The 16,894-nt window shown below is 37.1% G+C and overlaps 1 protein-coding gene and 1 long non-coding RNA gene across 2 annotated transcripts; one reads left to right on the top strand and one right to left on the bottom strand.

Annotated features, from left to right (window-relative positions):
• Positions 1-209: 209 nt before the first annotated feature.
• On the bottom strand, positions 210-4,314 carry LOC127512969 (uncharacterized). Its single transcript, XR_007930292.1, has 3 exons — positions 4,160-4,314; positions 3,267-3,386; positions 210-2,212 (listed from the first exon to the last, which is right to left on the bottom strand). It is a non-coding gene; the product is annotated as an uncharacterized LOC127512969 (long non-coding RNA).
• Positions 4,315-5,844: 1,530 nt separating this feature from the next.
• Positions 5,845-15,506, top strand: fkbp6 (FKBP prolyl isomerase 6). Its single transcript, XM_051894313.1, has 8 exons — positions 5,845-6,046; positions 6,731-6,848; positions 8,151-8,240; positions 8,347-8,549; positions 8,630-8,749; positions 8,895-9,092; positions 13,948-14,057; positions 14,143-15,506. The coding sequence occupies exons 1-8, from the start codon at positions 5,972-5,974 to the stop codon at positions 14,219-14,221; spliced, it is 993 nt and encodes a 330-aa protein (XP_051750273.1). The 5' UTR covers positions 5,845-5,971; the 3' UTR covers positions 14,222-15,506.
• Positions 15,507-16,894: the final 1,388 nt, after the last annotated feature.

The following is a 16,894-nucleotide window of genomic DNA, read 5'->3' as shown; positions in this document are numbered from 1 at the left end:
AAAGCAAAAAGCAAAATGTTACTTTTACTTCAAATGAATTGTAAGAATAATATTGAAATGGGTTCATCAAATATGTCAATGTTGCAGGATAGAGAAAATAGTGGCTGCTGAAACAAAATTTTTGTTCGCAATTGAATGAACTGAGAACCCATTTGTCAACACTTTGCTGTTAAAGAAACTCATGAGAACATTCAAACACTGAAGCTGACTCAATGATAACAGCAGATAATAGATTTCTGCATTTATTTTCACATTCATCAGAAATTACGTTTTTAAATCAAACATGATTATGACAGCTTGAGGTGGTTTCCAACATACAAAATTTGGTTGTGAACAAGAAACGTTAATGCTAATAAGTGCTTTTTATAAATAATCTTTGGCCTCAAACAAAGCCTGTCTTTAAGATGACTCGTTTGTAATCACAGCAAAAACAAAAAATCATGTTTGTGCTTCTTTTGTCACTTTTGTCAAAAGGATAAGTGCACTTGACCTTAGAAAATGCCCTTGCTTTCAATCACATCTCCTTATGTTTACATACCAAACTATCAGCACAATTTTCATGGGGAAATGTGTTTTTTCTTGATAGCCTGTCCTGCTGAGTCATGTTTATATGACAAAGTGAAAATAATGAGCTTAGTGAACAAACTTGCTGTGATTTTTTTTTTGTGTTTAAAGTGTGTTTAAATCATCGTCTTTATACAAACAATCTTAAAACTATAGCCCCTAAAGTGACATGGTGATTTTTCAACCCGACCTCACGGCAATTCGTATGTATTTTTTACGAGGTGGCTAAATCGTTAGAATTCGTACGACCTCACTTATACGAATTCATATGTTTTTTTGCTAATTCGTGCATATTTTATGACTTGCCAAATAGAGTACCTCAGGGATGACGTGTTTTTGTAGGCAAAACCCGGAAGCAAGTTAGCGTTTTAGGACTTCCGGTTCCATCGCCCTAAAGTCTATGGGTTTTTTGAATGGGTTTTTGCTAAATCGCCTGAAATAAGGTCTGTGGTTAACAAAGCCTCTAAATATTTTCACGTTTTGATCTATGACATAAAACACACCAGTTATAACCCGCTTTTGATTTTTTTTAAACCTTAATTGTGTCTTAAAAACGGCGGTTGCTAACAAATTGCTAAAAGGGACTACTTCCTTTGGCGGGGACTTTAGACGTCATCATGACAAACAGGACATTTGGACAGCATTTCTCATGAAAAAAGTGGATAAGTATTCATACACAGCGCAGATCATAATCAGCGAGCATGTTTTTAAATAAAGTTGTTTTTTAAATAAAGTTTGAGGAAGCTTGGTGGTGGTGACGTTGATCCACGACCATGGTGTGCTGTAGTCCGTTTATAGCCTACTGTTAGCTTTTTATATCTGACGACTTTATTTAGGCTTCAAAATGTATAAATGTTGTGTTAACTTGTAAAGATTATCTTGATAGACAAAACGTGTAAGTGTCATAACCCTTTGTTAAACACAGAGCTTATTTTTTGCGATTTTCCAAAAATCTATGGGAAAAATGCATAGGCTTTCGATCGAGGGAACCCGTGCGCCGCTAACTTCCGGGTTGGCCTACAAAAACACGTCATCCCTGAGGTACTCTATTCGTATGAATTCGTACGAATTACCTACCCCAAACCCCGCCCCTAAACCTACCCGTCACTGGGGTTTAGACAAATACGAATTTGTATGACCTCACTCGCCACCTCACAAAATACGTACGAATTGGTCGTGAGATAGCGTTGGATTTTTCCTCTCATCTTATGTTTTTTCTCCATTCCATACTAACCTGTATCATTTTGTTTCTTTTGTGGTATACACAAATGAAGATATTTTGAAATATGTAAATAGGCCCAATGTTGTTGAAAATAGGATTAACTTCCCCTTTAAGTATGTTTAAAACAGAAAATGTCATGTTAGATCAGAAGACACTTTATAACATAAAACATAATTTAACATCAGAAAACAAAAACGGATTTGTCCCACCAGTCTGCTGCAATTGTTGCTATGGAATTTCTGTGGCATTGTGCACTTTTGAGTGACTATGCCCATCTGTTTCTTTAGTGACAAGCATGGCAACCACAACAGTGAATATAATAACAGCTGAAATCAGTACAGTGGCTACGAGTCCTTTATTAGCCCGCAGGTACTCCATCTTCTGGTTCCCTTTCGGCTTTGCTGCAGATTCCTTACATTTTTTTCTCTGAAATTGAAATTAAAATAGAACTGGATATGAAGATTATGAATCTTTAACATATAGTTTAAAAGTGTGTAAAGTTGTCCTTTAAATGATACAGAATACTGTGAGTAATAATGTTTATATGTTCAGCTTATACCAGTAATAATATGCCTGTCACATCAGTGAACACAGACTGTTCAGCTGTTTAGAGTTGCACTCTTAAGTATTTGGCACAAACCTTGAGCTCTTTGAGCAGGCTTAAAGGGTTAGTTCACCCAAAAATGAAAATAATGTCATTTATTACTCACCCTCATGCCGTTCCACACCCGTAAGACCTTCGTTAATCTTCGGAACACAAATTAAGATATTTTTGTTGAATTCCGATGGCTCAGTGTGGCCTGCATAGCCAGCAATGACATTTCCTCTCTCAAGATCCATTAATGTACTAAAAACATTTAAATCAGTTCATGTGAGTACAGTGGTTCAATAATATTATAAAGCGACGAGAATATTTTTGGTGCGCCAAAAAAACAAACAAAATAACGTCTTATATAGTGATGGCCGATTTCAAAACACTGCTTCATGAAGCTTCGGAGCGTTATGAATCAGCGTGTCGAATCAGCGGTTCGGAGCGCCAAAGTCACGTGACTTCAGCAGTTTGGCGGTTTGACACGCGATCCAAATCATGATTCGATATGCTGATTCATAATGCTCCGAATAATATTATTATTATATTAATATTGAACCATTGTACTCACTGATTTAAATATGTTTTTAGTACATTAATGGATCTTGAGAGAGGAAATGTCATTGCTGGCTATATAGGCCTCACGGAGCCATCGGATTTCAACAAAAATATCTTAATTTGTGTTCCGAAGATGAACGAAGGTCTTATGGGTGTGGAACGACATGAGGGTGAGTAATAAATGACAGAATTTTCATTTTTGGGTGAACTAACCCTTTAAATAAAAAGATATCCATATGTAATTGTAATATTGTAATAAATATAACATGATATATTCAATCTAGATATGATAGGCCTATATATTTTGATGTACTGTACACTAAGGAGACTCACGGTGCACTGAGGCTTTTCAGCTTTTTGATTGACATCCTTGTGTTCTCCTGCTCCATTTGCATTTTCCAGCATAGTGACTTTCACCTCTTCTCCCTCACTCTTAGCATTCTCAATTTTATCCTAAAACAGTTGCAAGTATTGATAATATTTAGGATTTGAATACAACATTCTGCATGAAAGTACGTTGCTTCTCTGGTGCTTTATATACATAAAAACCTATTTGAAACAAGTTAAATGTTTATTTATGAAAGAATTAAGTTCAATAATACAAAAAAACAAAAACACATGATTAAATATAGGAATAGTTTGGGATTAGCAGTAACAACAGGTGTAGTTCATTACATTAACTATAAGCATGATCCACTTACATCTGACAACAAGTCTCACTACACTTTTTGTCCTCAATTTGTACAGTATACATATTATTTTATCATTTAAACTGACACTTTTTTTTATGAAATGTTTTGTTTGTAAAGTGTGCTTGTGTCTTGATGAAATAAAGTCTGTTTTTATACATTGTATCTATTGCAATATTCATACATTTTAAGTGTGGCTAAAATGTCATTTTAGGGCCACTGTATTTCCAGAAATGGTGCTTATATTTTGCTGTCTTAAAAACACAATAATCTGTACTGTCAGCTGAAGACTTTACTGTATTACTGTCTCTGATAAGCTACTGTTTGGCCTACATATGAACAAAAGTGAAAACCCACAGCCATTGATTGCAGATGAAGATAAAGTGCATTATACATATTTTGTTGCATAGCATGACATAGTAACATTTTAAAAAGTTCTACAGTTTACTGGAATGTTAGACAAATGGGTTATTCCTTGAAACAAAGACAGCTGTACACTGAATATTGTTTTTCTTATTTTTGCATGAATAAACTCACCATACTACAGCAGTATCGCGGTGGAGCCTGTATTTGTGCGTGATCCTCAATGTGCCAAAAGAGAGAATGAAAACACAGGTGAAGTATGAGCAAAGTCCGTATATGGCACGTCAAGAAGATATGCAGCTCAAGGCCCCTCCTTGCCCCGCTTTAGAGGCACTTCCTCTTTTATTTGCTTTAGTGTTTCAACTAATCACTGGGTGATTCACTGAAAAAGACCGGCCATAAATAATAGGGTAATTCTTAGTAAACAGTGCCATTTGTGCCAGGCTATTTTTATTTAGCATTTCATTTGAAAAGGTACCTGTTGGATTTTCAAGAAGTCAAATGCTCCCACCACAGGCCCCAACACATCTTGTCAAGTACAGATGGTTATAGCTACATTAGTTTGTACTTCTTATACTTATAGTAGGTAGCATGACCTTTCTGTGATCCTATGACATGCGATTCATCTACATTTAAATGTTGAACATGAGTCTACACACACCCCACACATATTATGATCAAATGCTAACTTTCAGTGAAGATTCCAGATGGACTTATAAAAACCACATCATAAGATGCATTTCAATTGGATCGCTAATCATCCAGATGGACTATTAGTGCTTGGATGCCGATGATTGCCACTTAAGGCTTATGCTCCAAACACATACAGTAAAAAGACATGAACTGTGGTTCAACCTTAATATTATAAAGCAACGATAATACTCTTTGTGTGCCAAAAAAGTAAATAAATAAGTAAATAAATAACGATTTTATTCAACAATATCTAGTAATGGGCGTTTTCAAAACACTGCTTCATGAAGCTTCAAAGCTTCACAACCTTAATTTATTCTGTTTTTGTACAGTACAGTATAGATATGCTTTGTTTACATTTGATTTACATTGTTTGGTAACTTCTAAGTCAGGCTATAGGCCTATCGAGTTATTTTTGACATGTAGGCCTACCAAACTTGCTGATGTTTGCAGTATGTTGAAATAATGAAAAAACAGGCTATAAAAATATGAATGAAGAAACTTTCAGCCTGTGTCAACATCTTACAACTGAAAAACAAACAAATGTTTCACTTTGTCAAACAATGTTAAATATAGACACTTATAGCCCTTTTTCTCATTTTGTGATACACGGAAGTTGTCGTTTTATCATCTCATGTAAACCGATTGTGGGTAAATTTAGTTTTGCACTAGCCTATCAGATGCAAGCTTGACTCGATTGTAATGGTAAATAAGAGTTTTATTTACCCTCTGACCACAAAGGAAATATACATATCCATTGCCAAATTCGTAATTTTTGAATTTATGTAGGTTTGATTTTGATATTAGACTGGGTACAAGCATAAAATTCAGGGACTGACATTTAGTTCTGTGATGTTATAAGTTAAAGGTAAGCATAGCGTCAAGAAGGCAGCTTATTTTAATAGAAACTTTAGCTTCGTTTTTAACTTCTCTGTGGAATCGTCAACATACATCAGTATTCAGAATGCATAATGTAGGCCTATGTGGAACACAGGCAGGGTGCGAATTACATTGATTTTCGGGGGTCAGAGTCCCCTTAATGACGCTGTACATCACTTTATTTTATTATTTAAAATTACAATAAAAACATTTTCTTTCCCGTCATCCAGTTAACAGTTTTTATAAAATAGTGCAGATATGTGACCTAACAACACCTGCGTCTTGTGGCATCATATGAAAATGACGGACGCTAGTTGGCGCAAGTGTCACGCACACTAGCAGTACCAGATTCTGACACCAATTCACCTGCAGAATTACCGCGTCAAAAAGTTTGTGTTGCCCTAAAACATATGCACAATGTCAACAAACGGCAGGACCTCGAGAATATTACAGTTTATGGCCCCAGATGAGCGCCGTCAGTTTGGAATTGAGGTAACTGCACATCAGTAAATAAGCTGCTTAATCTTCTAATGATGCATACATAAGTTTACAACAAAGCACGCTAGCAAGCAACTCACTTCTCATTATGAGTGCATAAAATGAGATTTATATTAACGTAAGTTCTCTACAACGCTAAAATTGCAAAAATTACACATTTTAGAGTGCATAAAATGTTAAACAAAGTCAAGAGCTTTTCAACCTCCACGTGTGATCCATTTGGTGGTGGCCAGGCATGGAGTTGACCTCACACGTTGACACGATCAGTGCATCCACAAAATGTAGGCCAATTATGTTACCATGTAGTGTTGCGGTTGTACCCTCATGGTGCCTTGATACCACAATACTGAACAATTAGCATATTCACCTCCCATGTATTTATGTGCTACTCCAATCATGGTACTATGTCCAAGAAGACCCATTGTGTATAACGTTACCTCTTGGTGTTTATTTGATAGTGGGAGTTCATGTTAAATGAAATAATATTTAATACTGTCACATTTTTGATAGCTGTGTTTCATGTTCAGTCACATTTAGCAAAATATGGCAAGTGCAACTTATCTAATACTGTTTTATAAATTGTAAAAATAGTTGCTCAACTTGGATAAATTAGCTTTAACATGACATAAATAATTGTAATACATTTTGTATTAATGTTAATAAATTTTTATGACTTAGACTCCATTCCAGCGTCTGGCTTGGCAAATGCAAGACATATTAGGGGATGGAGGAATTCTCAAAGAGGTCGTCCATGCAGGGGAAGGTCCACCAGTACCCATGCATGCTTCTGTATCAAGTAAATGAGGCAATTGAACATGGTTTTAATGGAGTCATAGTTTTAGCTTCTCACTTATAATAGCCCAATAGTCCAGAGATAAATGATTCTTAGCATACACTACTGTTCAAAACTTTGGGGTCAGTAAGATTGTTTAATTTTTTTGAAAGAAGTCTCTTCTGCTCACCAAGGCTGAGCATAAGTTAAAACTGTAATGTTGTGAAATATTATTACAATTTAAAATAACCTTTCTATTGTTTTCTATAATACATTTTAAAATGCTGAATTTTTAGCAGCCATTACTCTTCTTCAGTGTCACACAATCCATAAATCATTTTAATATGCTGATTTGGTGCTCAAGAAGCATTTATTATTATTATGAAAGTTGAAAACAGGTGTGATGCTTAATATTTTTTGTGGAAACTGTGACACATTTGTTTCAGGATGTTTCAGAACAGCATTCATTTGGAATAGAAATCTTTATTAGTATTATGTCTTAACTGCCATTTTTGATCGATTAAATGCATCCTTGCTAAATAAAAGTATTAATTTCTTTCAAAAAACAACAACAACAACAACAACTTTTGATTGGTAGTGTTTGTACTTATTTTAAGTTCATACATTCTCTTTTTTGTTAGTTTCTCATTAGCTTTTCAACATTAAAGGGTTAGTTCACCCAAAAATGAAAATAATGTCATTTATTACTCACCCTCATTCTATTCCACACCTGTAAGACCTGTGTTCAATATTAATATTATACAGTGACGAGAATATTTTTGGTGCGCCAAAAAAACATAATAACGACTTATATAGTGATGGCCGATTTCAAAACACTGCTTCATTAAGCTTTGGAGCGTTATGAATCTTTTGTGTCGAATCATGATTCGGATCGCGTGTCAAACCGCCAAACTGATGAAATCACGTGACTTTGGCGCTCTGAACCGCTGATTCGACACAAAAGATTCATAGCGCTCCGAAGCTTCATGAAGCATTGTTTTGAAATCGGCCATCACTACATAAGTCGTTATTTTGTTTTTTTGCTGCACCAAAAATATTCTTGTCGCTTTATAATATTAATATTGAACCACTGTACTCACATGAACTTATTTAAATATGTTTTTAGTACATCAATGGATCTTGAGAGAGGAAATGTCATTGCTGGCTATATAGGCCTCACTGAGCCATCAAATTTCAACAAAAATATGCTTTGCGTTCTGAAGATTAACGAAGGTCTTATGGGTGTGGAACGGCATGAGGGTGAGTAATAAATGACATTATTTTCATTTTTGGGTGAACTAACCCTTTAACTCATTTCATCCACAGTTCATTTCTCTGGTTTCATTGAGTACTCTGACACACCATTTGAGACCACCAACCACCTCAAATATCCACGTATGATGAAGCTTGGTAGAGGTAGGATGGAAATTGAATTTTCCCATTAGAATTATAATCATTATGATTCCCCTTTTTTTTCTCTTGTTTGTCCAGTGCCAAGACACTCAATCCTCTTTCTCTGTAGATGTTACTTTGTATGGCCTAGAGCTCGGCCTTCTTACTATGAAGAAAGGCGAGTTCTCTCGTTTTCTCTTCAAGCCCAAATATGCCTATGGGGACCTTGGGTGCCCCCCACACATACCTCCATTAGCCACAGTCCTGTATGAGGTGCATGTCCTTGATTTTCTGGACTCAGCACAAGTGGATGAATTCATGGATTTGACTATGGTAAGATTTAATGCATTTATTGTAACTTTCTCATTTAGTTTGTTTGTTATATCTAAGATTGTGATTTCAACATTCCCCAGGAAGAGCAGAACACTGTTCCTCTGTCCACCTTGCTCAATGTGCTGGAAACACAGCGCAGCTTTGGCAACCTCTGCTTCAATAAGAAGCGCTATGAAGATGCTCGAGAGAGATACAAGCAGGTCTTATAAGTATCTTATTTGTTTCTCAAGTATGAGAGTTTGTAAATGGATAGAAGGAAAATGTGCTCTGAAAATTTGCAGTTTATTCTAGCTATAGACTGTGATTTTTTTTTCCAGTGTAACATCCTGTTGTCCCATGGTACAGGCCATGACACTTTTGCAGAATCGTGAGCCGGTGGATGATGAAGAGAAGAAGCGTCTTGAGGAAATAAAGTTGCTTTTCCTGCTCAACCTCTCACTCACGTACCTCAAACTGGAGAAACCCCAGAAGGCCCTTTGCTTTGGTCAGAAAGCACTGGACATCAACCCCCAGAACACTAAAGCTCTCTTCCGCTGCGGCCAGGTTGGGCAATATTTTGTCATTTTTATATCCTTTGTTGAAAATCCGATCATAATTTTTTAGTATAAGGCATATTGCTCTGTAAAATCTAGGGCTGTCAATCAAAATTTTAATCAAATCACATGATATGCTGATTAGTTAATCACAAATATGAATATTTGCAGAGAAAAGCACCCAAATTAAGGGTGTTTTCAGACCAGTAGATCATTTGTTTTTGTTCTGAAACAGGAGCTAAAATTGTAATGTTGCATTTTCTCCAAACATTTTTTTCGGTTCACTTTCACAAGGCAACATTTCAAAGCTTACCAAAAAGTGTTTATACATCAATATATCTCAATTAGATTATATCAATTAGAGTGGGAATCAGTGCTTCGTCAGCACAGCATTCTTGCAGACAGTGCTGCTTTTTTTTGTAAAAAAAAATTCCCATTATGAATTATGCCACAGCTTGGTTCGTTGGTCCGTCTGGTCAGATTCCTTTCTCACCAGAACCAAACTGCTTGAAAGTCAGTTGGGTTAATTTTCAGTCAGACTGAGACTACCTCGTTCAGGTGATCTCGGATTGATTATTTTGGTACTACTCCGAGCGCAATTGTTGTGTTTTTATATGCCGATATATTTTACACTGTAAACCGGTACTGAAAAATACCGGTATAAATTATATTTCAAATGGTACAATATAACAATTTCGCTAATTTCGGTACTTGATACACAGAAGTTCACCACTATGCGGCAGTGTTACCCAAACTGATGCGAAATTGGCAAATGTGACAACAGATAATTGTAAATACACGTAATACACGTAATTGTGCTAGTGATATAAAATAAGAGAATATAATGAATAACTATATAGTGTTAATACTCCCATGTGTATTTTTGTATGCGCTTTGTGAAGAGTGGTTTCTATTTACAACATACTGTATATTTGCAGCGTTGAGCATTGTAGACAAATCTGTTGAGCATGTGAACGTAATGGCCAGTCAGATGTGCTCAACACTGCTGAAAATGCTGGAGTTTGTTTAGAGCAAGCTCATAAATTTCATCCAAAGCACATTCGCTAATCCTTTTATTATAAAAAGACAACACAATGTAAATAAGATATTCATTGTGCAGTATTGTCAGATTCATTGATTATAACGGGAGTTTTCGCTAAGTCAGTAAGGTGGCAGCGCTGAGCTTTAGTGATTATATATAATATACATTTATCATGCTGCTGCTAACTGCACATTTCAAAGTTTCTGGATTAACAACCTTATTTAAATGGTGGAATGAATCCGAAACTGTGATGATTGACTGTGATAATCATCATAACGGACAAAGAAAAAAAAAAGAAAAAAACCCTGATACTGTATATCAAAATAGATCTGTACATGCAGTTGAGGAGCGTAAATGCAAACTAATAGATCTGCAACTTGTTCTGTGTAATGTGTTACTTATAGGAATATTGCACTTTTTGTACAATTCAGTAATAGTAATTCAATAATAGTTCAATAATAAAAAATACTATTTTAATTGTATCTCTTCAGTTTTACTGAGTATGGAGCATTGAGAAGTGCTGTTTATGTTGTTTATATATAAATGCTTGAAAACAAGCAACACATTTGTTACTGCAGTTTTTCATGCAGTGTTCTTAATAAAATTGCTTTTAATTCAGTTATCTTTTGAGGAGGCTTAGTCACCTATAGTATTGATTTAGTATCAATACCGAGATATTAGATTCTGGTATTGTACTGAAGCCAAGATTGTGGTATCTAGCCAACCCTAGCCGAAACAAACCAAGAAAACATGAAAACATGGAAGGTTCCAAAAAAGGTCTCTGGTTATTGAATGTAATGTCTCGTTCCCTCATCTCAGGGTATCAAGGTTACATTCAGTAACCAGGGACTTTCCTTTTCGATTTCAGTTCACTCTACATTGTGTCAGAAGCTATGGGGAATGTATAAATCCTGCTGTGTTACTGAGAAGGGTTGCTTGGTGTAAGCGAAGCTAATGGCCCAAAAGAAAGGCTTTGTAAAGAGGAAGACACCATTAAACTCAGATAAGATGCATAAGCACAACATATACTTGGGACATTACGTCCCAATAACACAGAGACTCATAATGAGTCCTACAGGACCTATTTGAGCACCCCCATGACAGGGGTTCGAAACAGGTAGTTCACTTTCAGATAAAAATTAAGTTCAGCTGAAATAAGTCTTACGAACAGACATACTCAGGCCATAGCAGCCGTGCTGATATGAAGGCTGAGTAATTAAGTAATATGGCTCGATGCAGGAGCATGTATGACCAATATGGATGTGTTCTTTTAAGTTAAAAATGTAATAAGGAAGCGTCAATAGTCTGTGCTTAAACAAAAAACTTGTTTCCAAGGAAGGGAAGTAAGTCTAGTAAAGTATAGCATAAACACTGCTTATAATTTAGCAGAGGAACATTATAGGATTTAGTTCTGCACAAACTATCTCTCTTCTACTGACAGGGCCCGAGAAGCTATCAAGGAAACATCCAGATTGTAAAACCCTGCTGCTAAACTTACCACTTACCTATGCCTATGAGGAAGCCATACCCGTTGTGGAGTGGGCTCAAACTCCTATCGGGCATTCCAAGCTTTGCAAGCTGTAAACCAGCGCTATCACATCTACAATCCAATGGGATAGTCGCTGTTTTGAAGCAGGCTGCCCTTTGGTGCGACCACCAAAGCATACAAAGAGCTGATCAGAGAGTCTGAATTGTCTGTTTCGCTCAACATAAATGTGCAGTGTGCAGACGGCATAATAACTGCATCTCTCACAACTGGTTCCCTTGGAGCGAAAGTTATAACCTGGGCTCTAAATGGAGTTGAGAGCAATTTAGGTAAATAACCCTTTTTTGTTTCTACTCTACAGTAATTAGGGTCAGATGCGAGTGCGAGCACAACCGCTGTCTTCAATAGCTGGTTTTCCACTGTCGGGCTAAAAGCGAGCACTGGTCCGACAGTGGAGAAGTGGCTAATGATGCTGAACGGAGTGGTTCAAACGGAGAGCCTGTAAGTCCCATAACCGGGACTGTAGAAGGACACGACAGGTTAAGCCTTCTCACACTGCATAGAAATTTAATCACCAAGTCATTCTTACCAATGGGCGATTATCTTCGCTATGGAAGACAGATATAGCGACCACATACTGTATACTTTGAGCGTAGAGGTAGCGCGGCCGCTGTCCAAACGCTAACTGGAGCCGGAGAGTTTACAGAATATGCATTCTGTGAGATTCACCAGCTTTCAAAGACTTTCCATTTATGAGCATAGAGACGCCTGGTAGAAGAGGCTCTTGCTTCAATGCTGGTGCACTCCACCCAGCGGCCAAACATGCAGATTCCACAGCTCGAGATTGGGATGCCAGATTGAACCTCCCGCTTAAGAGAGGAGGTCCTTCCTCAGTGGCATGGTCCAGGGGAGCTGTTGGCATTCCCACTAGATCCAGAAACCATGGCTGAGGAAGGAACTAGTTCCAGTAAACAAAACCTGGAGGAGAGGCTGGCTCAGCTGAATGGGAGGGATGCGGGCATTGAGCCGGCGTGAGCTCGCCACTAGAGTCATTGAAGTTCACCTCAGGATATCACTTTTTTTTTCCCCGCAGCTCAGAGAAGATGGTTCTCACTGCAGAACACGAGATCCAGGGGACGAGGTTGGATGCAGATCCAACTCCTCCCACTTTACATATCCCTAAACCTACCCGTCTCCACCCCCTGGATCTAAACCTACCCATCTCCACCCCCTGGATCTGGATCTGGATCTAACTCCTCCCACTTTATATATCCCTAAACCTACCAGTCTCCACCCCCTGGATCTCTTGTTCTGCAGTGAGGGGCTACTGGCTCAGAGGAGGCAGCTGAAGGACTCTGTGTCAGGATGGCAGTGAAGGCGTTGCCAGTAACAAGGGGTATCCTGAGGAGAGTTCTGAGGCTCATGGCTTCGCAGAGAGGGCAAGCAGTGCCCTCTAGAGCGGCCTCCAGTATGGGCATGGCCCAGGCAGAACACCCATCTGTTGTGGCCATCTGAGAGCTCAAAGGGACCCAAAGAGCCTGCGCAGGGTTTGGTAGCTTTTTTTCCATGCCTTCACTGTAATGCAAAAGGGAATTGGTGCAGAATCGTTGTCCGCTGAACGTGATGAATCATGACGAGGCTTCTTGAAGACTTCTCGTTAAAAAATTCTGAGGCTATGTCACTCAGCGCCGCTTTATATAGAGAGCAGGCCCGTCCCTATTTTGCGCGTTTGAACGCCATTGGCTGTTTCTGGTGCAACAGCGTTATTAAATCAGGCTTCAGTATGTCTCTGTGAAGTTTCCCCCACAGCGTCAGCTTCTGACACAATATCGAGTGAACCGAAATTGAAGGGGAACAAACACTCCAAATGAGCCAGTTGTGAAAATGCCCTAAGACCATTAAAAGTCATTGTAGCGAGCGATTAAATCCTTCAATACACTAAAAATGTCTTTCTCTTATTCTCACCAAGGCTGCATTTATTTGAACAATAATACAGTAAAACTGTAATATTGTGAAATATTAGAATTTAAAGTAACTATTTTCTATTTGAAGATAATTTTAAATATAATTTATTCCTGGGATGAAAAGGCTGGGGAAAAAAGCTGAGAAAAAGCTGAACAGCAGTCATTACTCCAGTAGTGTCATATGATCCTTCAGAAATCAATGTAATGTGCTTATTAGTTTTATTATAATTTGAACTTTTGACCAGTAGTGAATACTACTTCCAGTCAGGTTTTCATAGTTGTGGCAGTTTATTTGTTTTCAGTTTGCCAATTAAGGCCATATATTGATCTGACATTTAGAACTTTGTTGGATTTTTTTTTTTTTTTTAATGAGGCCTGTTTGGAGATGAACGACTATGAGAAAGCACAAGATTACCTTACACTTGCTCAGGCGAAAAAGCCATTTGACCCTGACATCAACACCTTGCTGAAAAAGCTTGCTCTGTAAGTTTTCACTATCTTATATTTTTGTCAAGTCTTCTTACACGTGTAAATGTGAAAGCTAAACAAGTCTACCGATCTTTTACAGCTGCTACAAGGACTATTTGGACAAAGAGAAAGAGATGTGCACCAAGATGTTCTCAGGTTTAAAGCGAACAGAAAAGTGAAGCCATGTGTGCAGCTTTCAGTGTACATAGTAGTGGTCTTCACCATTTTTCAAACCCTCCAGATTGACCACAAGTGGGCAGTATAAACCCAACCAATTCTAATTTTGGTTTCAGTGGCCAACATTTCATCAAATATTGTCATACTTTTAATCGATTGTTTAATTTTATTTTGCATTATTTTGTTTTTTTGCCATATATACATTGTTTGCCTCAGCTCTTAGCATTATGTTCTGTATGTTACTTTAAGATAAGCTCTACTATAACAGTCCAACTTTTGCAGTATTGTTAAGTATTATGTTCAAAACTCTATATAGAGCATCAGGATGTTTTCCAGGTGCACTGTTTGAAGTTTCAGAAGTCAAATAGAGTGTTTAATTTCTTAAACCTATTTGTCATGCTCTTAATTTATTTATTTTTTTGTAGGCCATGCAAAGTCTGTGCCTGTTTGTTTTTTTTTTTACTTATAATGTTCAGACTAATTCCACTGTGTCGTCACTGACAGACTATTTTGTGTGTTAAATTTTGAAGTTAACATGTAAACATTAAGATGTTCCACCTTGCTCTGTGTTTTGAATTTTCCTTAGATTTATATGGAAAGCAATAATATCATATAAGATTGAAAATACATATACATTTTGTGTTTACTTAAAAAGCAAAAAAAGTCAGTATATACTGTATATATTAAATCTATTCTCATACAAGTCCTTTGAGTCTTCTCATCTTACTTTACTTTTTACTGCATAGTCTTTCCTCCCTGTGCTAACAGAAATTCCTGCAACAGCCCTAAAACATATTTGGATACTTGAGGCTCGATTAAAAATGTAATTTCATTATCGCAAAATATGAAACCATGTAGTGTCTGCAAAAAAAAAAAAAAAAAAACTTTTTTCAGAAAAAAACTTCACCTTTCTGAGCCATTTACTTAATTACTTTTATTCTGGTGTTGTGGTTATTTTTAGTGGATGTATGAAGTCATTTCTCTAAGCAAGCCAAGGGCGACAGTGGCAAGGAACCCAAACTCCATCAGGTGACAGAATGGAGAAAAAAACCTTGGGAGAAACCAGGCTCAGTTTTCCTCTGGCCAACAAACGAACAGTGCATGATCATGATTCAGGCAGCATTACAGGTCAGACGTCAGAGACCTGAGAGACAAAGTTTTGGGGCGAGTTGACCGCAACAGCTTTCAGTTTTTGTGAAGGTTTGTGCTGAAACATCCCATGTGAGTTTACCTCAGTGTGGAGCTGTAAGGATACCCTCTTTTATGAAAGCCAGGTTTTTGACCACAGTGACCTATTTGAGAAAACCCCCACATTGATTTGTTGAGTGAAGTTCCACTCCTATTATATGTAACTGTTATGAATAGCCTTTTCTGTGCCTGGATGTGCAATGCAAACATAATTAACCTTAAAACAAGCAACAGGTCTGTAAATCCTTCGACTACAGATAAAGACAGTGCTTTGTTTGATTTCTTCTTCATTGGTAACTTTAGTCCAGTGCAGTCCATCCTTTGTTTGTGTTTCTTTTTGAGTGTTGGTCCCTTGCTGACATTTACCAGATGTGAAAATGTAATTATGTGTGTACAAAGTAACGTTTATTATTTTTGACCCACACCTCTGTGTCCAGGTTTTAGGGGTTTTCTCCTGTACTGAGTTCTTGGTGCTTGGCAGTAAGTTAGTTTTTCAAAACCAGAGGTTATTTTTTTATACTGCTGTTTTTCTAAAACTACATGTACAATGTTCTCTTGATGTCTAGCATCCTGTCAATGTTCTGAGTTAAAGAGATAATCAACATTTACTCAGTTTCAGGCAGTTCCAAACCTTTATGCATTTGGACCCTATTGACTTTCATTGTGTGTATTTATCATGTGTTCCAAAGAAAAAAGTTATACAGATAATTTGTACAGGTAGATTTACTATGACTTTCACCTCAATACACCCTTAATTACTGCTTATTAATAGTTAGTAAGGTAGTTGTTAAGTTTAGGTATTGGGTAGGATTATGGGATGTAGAAGGATAAGGTCATGCAGAATAAGGCATTCATATCTGCTTTATCAGTACTATTAAACACACAATATCCTAGAAATATGCATGCTAATAAGCAACTAGTTAATAGTGAGAATTAAATTAAAGTGTTACCTGACAAAGAAACAAATCCACAATGCTAGGTTTCTTTTATTTTATTTTGAACAGACAGTAGTGCAAATCAGTTTGTTCCACCTAGCGGCATTTAGTCCCTTAGTTGGTACAGTAAAGCCTCATATGATGTATTAAGCACTAAGCAGTAAACAGAATGCACTCTTGCATAGGTCTTTTTTTTTTTTCTTTTTTTTTTTGCAGGGCTGATAAAAACAAAAGGTATTTTGTCACAATCAGCTACAAAACTGAAAAGCATCTTGTGTTATACAAGTATAAAATAAACAGAATAATGAAAAATAAAACTTGTGCATTAGGAGTGTTACAATTTGCTCCACTTAAACTATATTTAAACATTCAAAGCTTAAGCCCAACCCTCCTTTACTTAATTTTCCGCATTCCACGCCATTTCGCGCACAATTGAGTGTGCAAGCCTTTCAAAGTATTCTCCTTTGTCCATGAGCGCCGAAAGACGCATTCGCCATGTGTGCACTACCTAGTGGACTTTGTTTTCAAGTGCTCAAGTCATTCACATATATG

This window comes from Ctenopharyngodon idella, chromosome 5 (assembly GCF_019924925.1).
Source record: "Ctenopharyngodon idella isolate HZGC_01 chromosome 5, HZGC01, whole genome shotgun sequence".
In the NCBI taxonomy this organism is placed as follows: Eukaryota; Metazoa; Chordata; class Actinopteri; order Cypriniformes; family Xenocyprididae; genus Ctenopharyngodon; species Ctenopharyngodon idella.
Note: the sequence above shows the minus strand (reverse complement) of the source record. Positions and strands in the feature narration are given on the sequence as shown.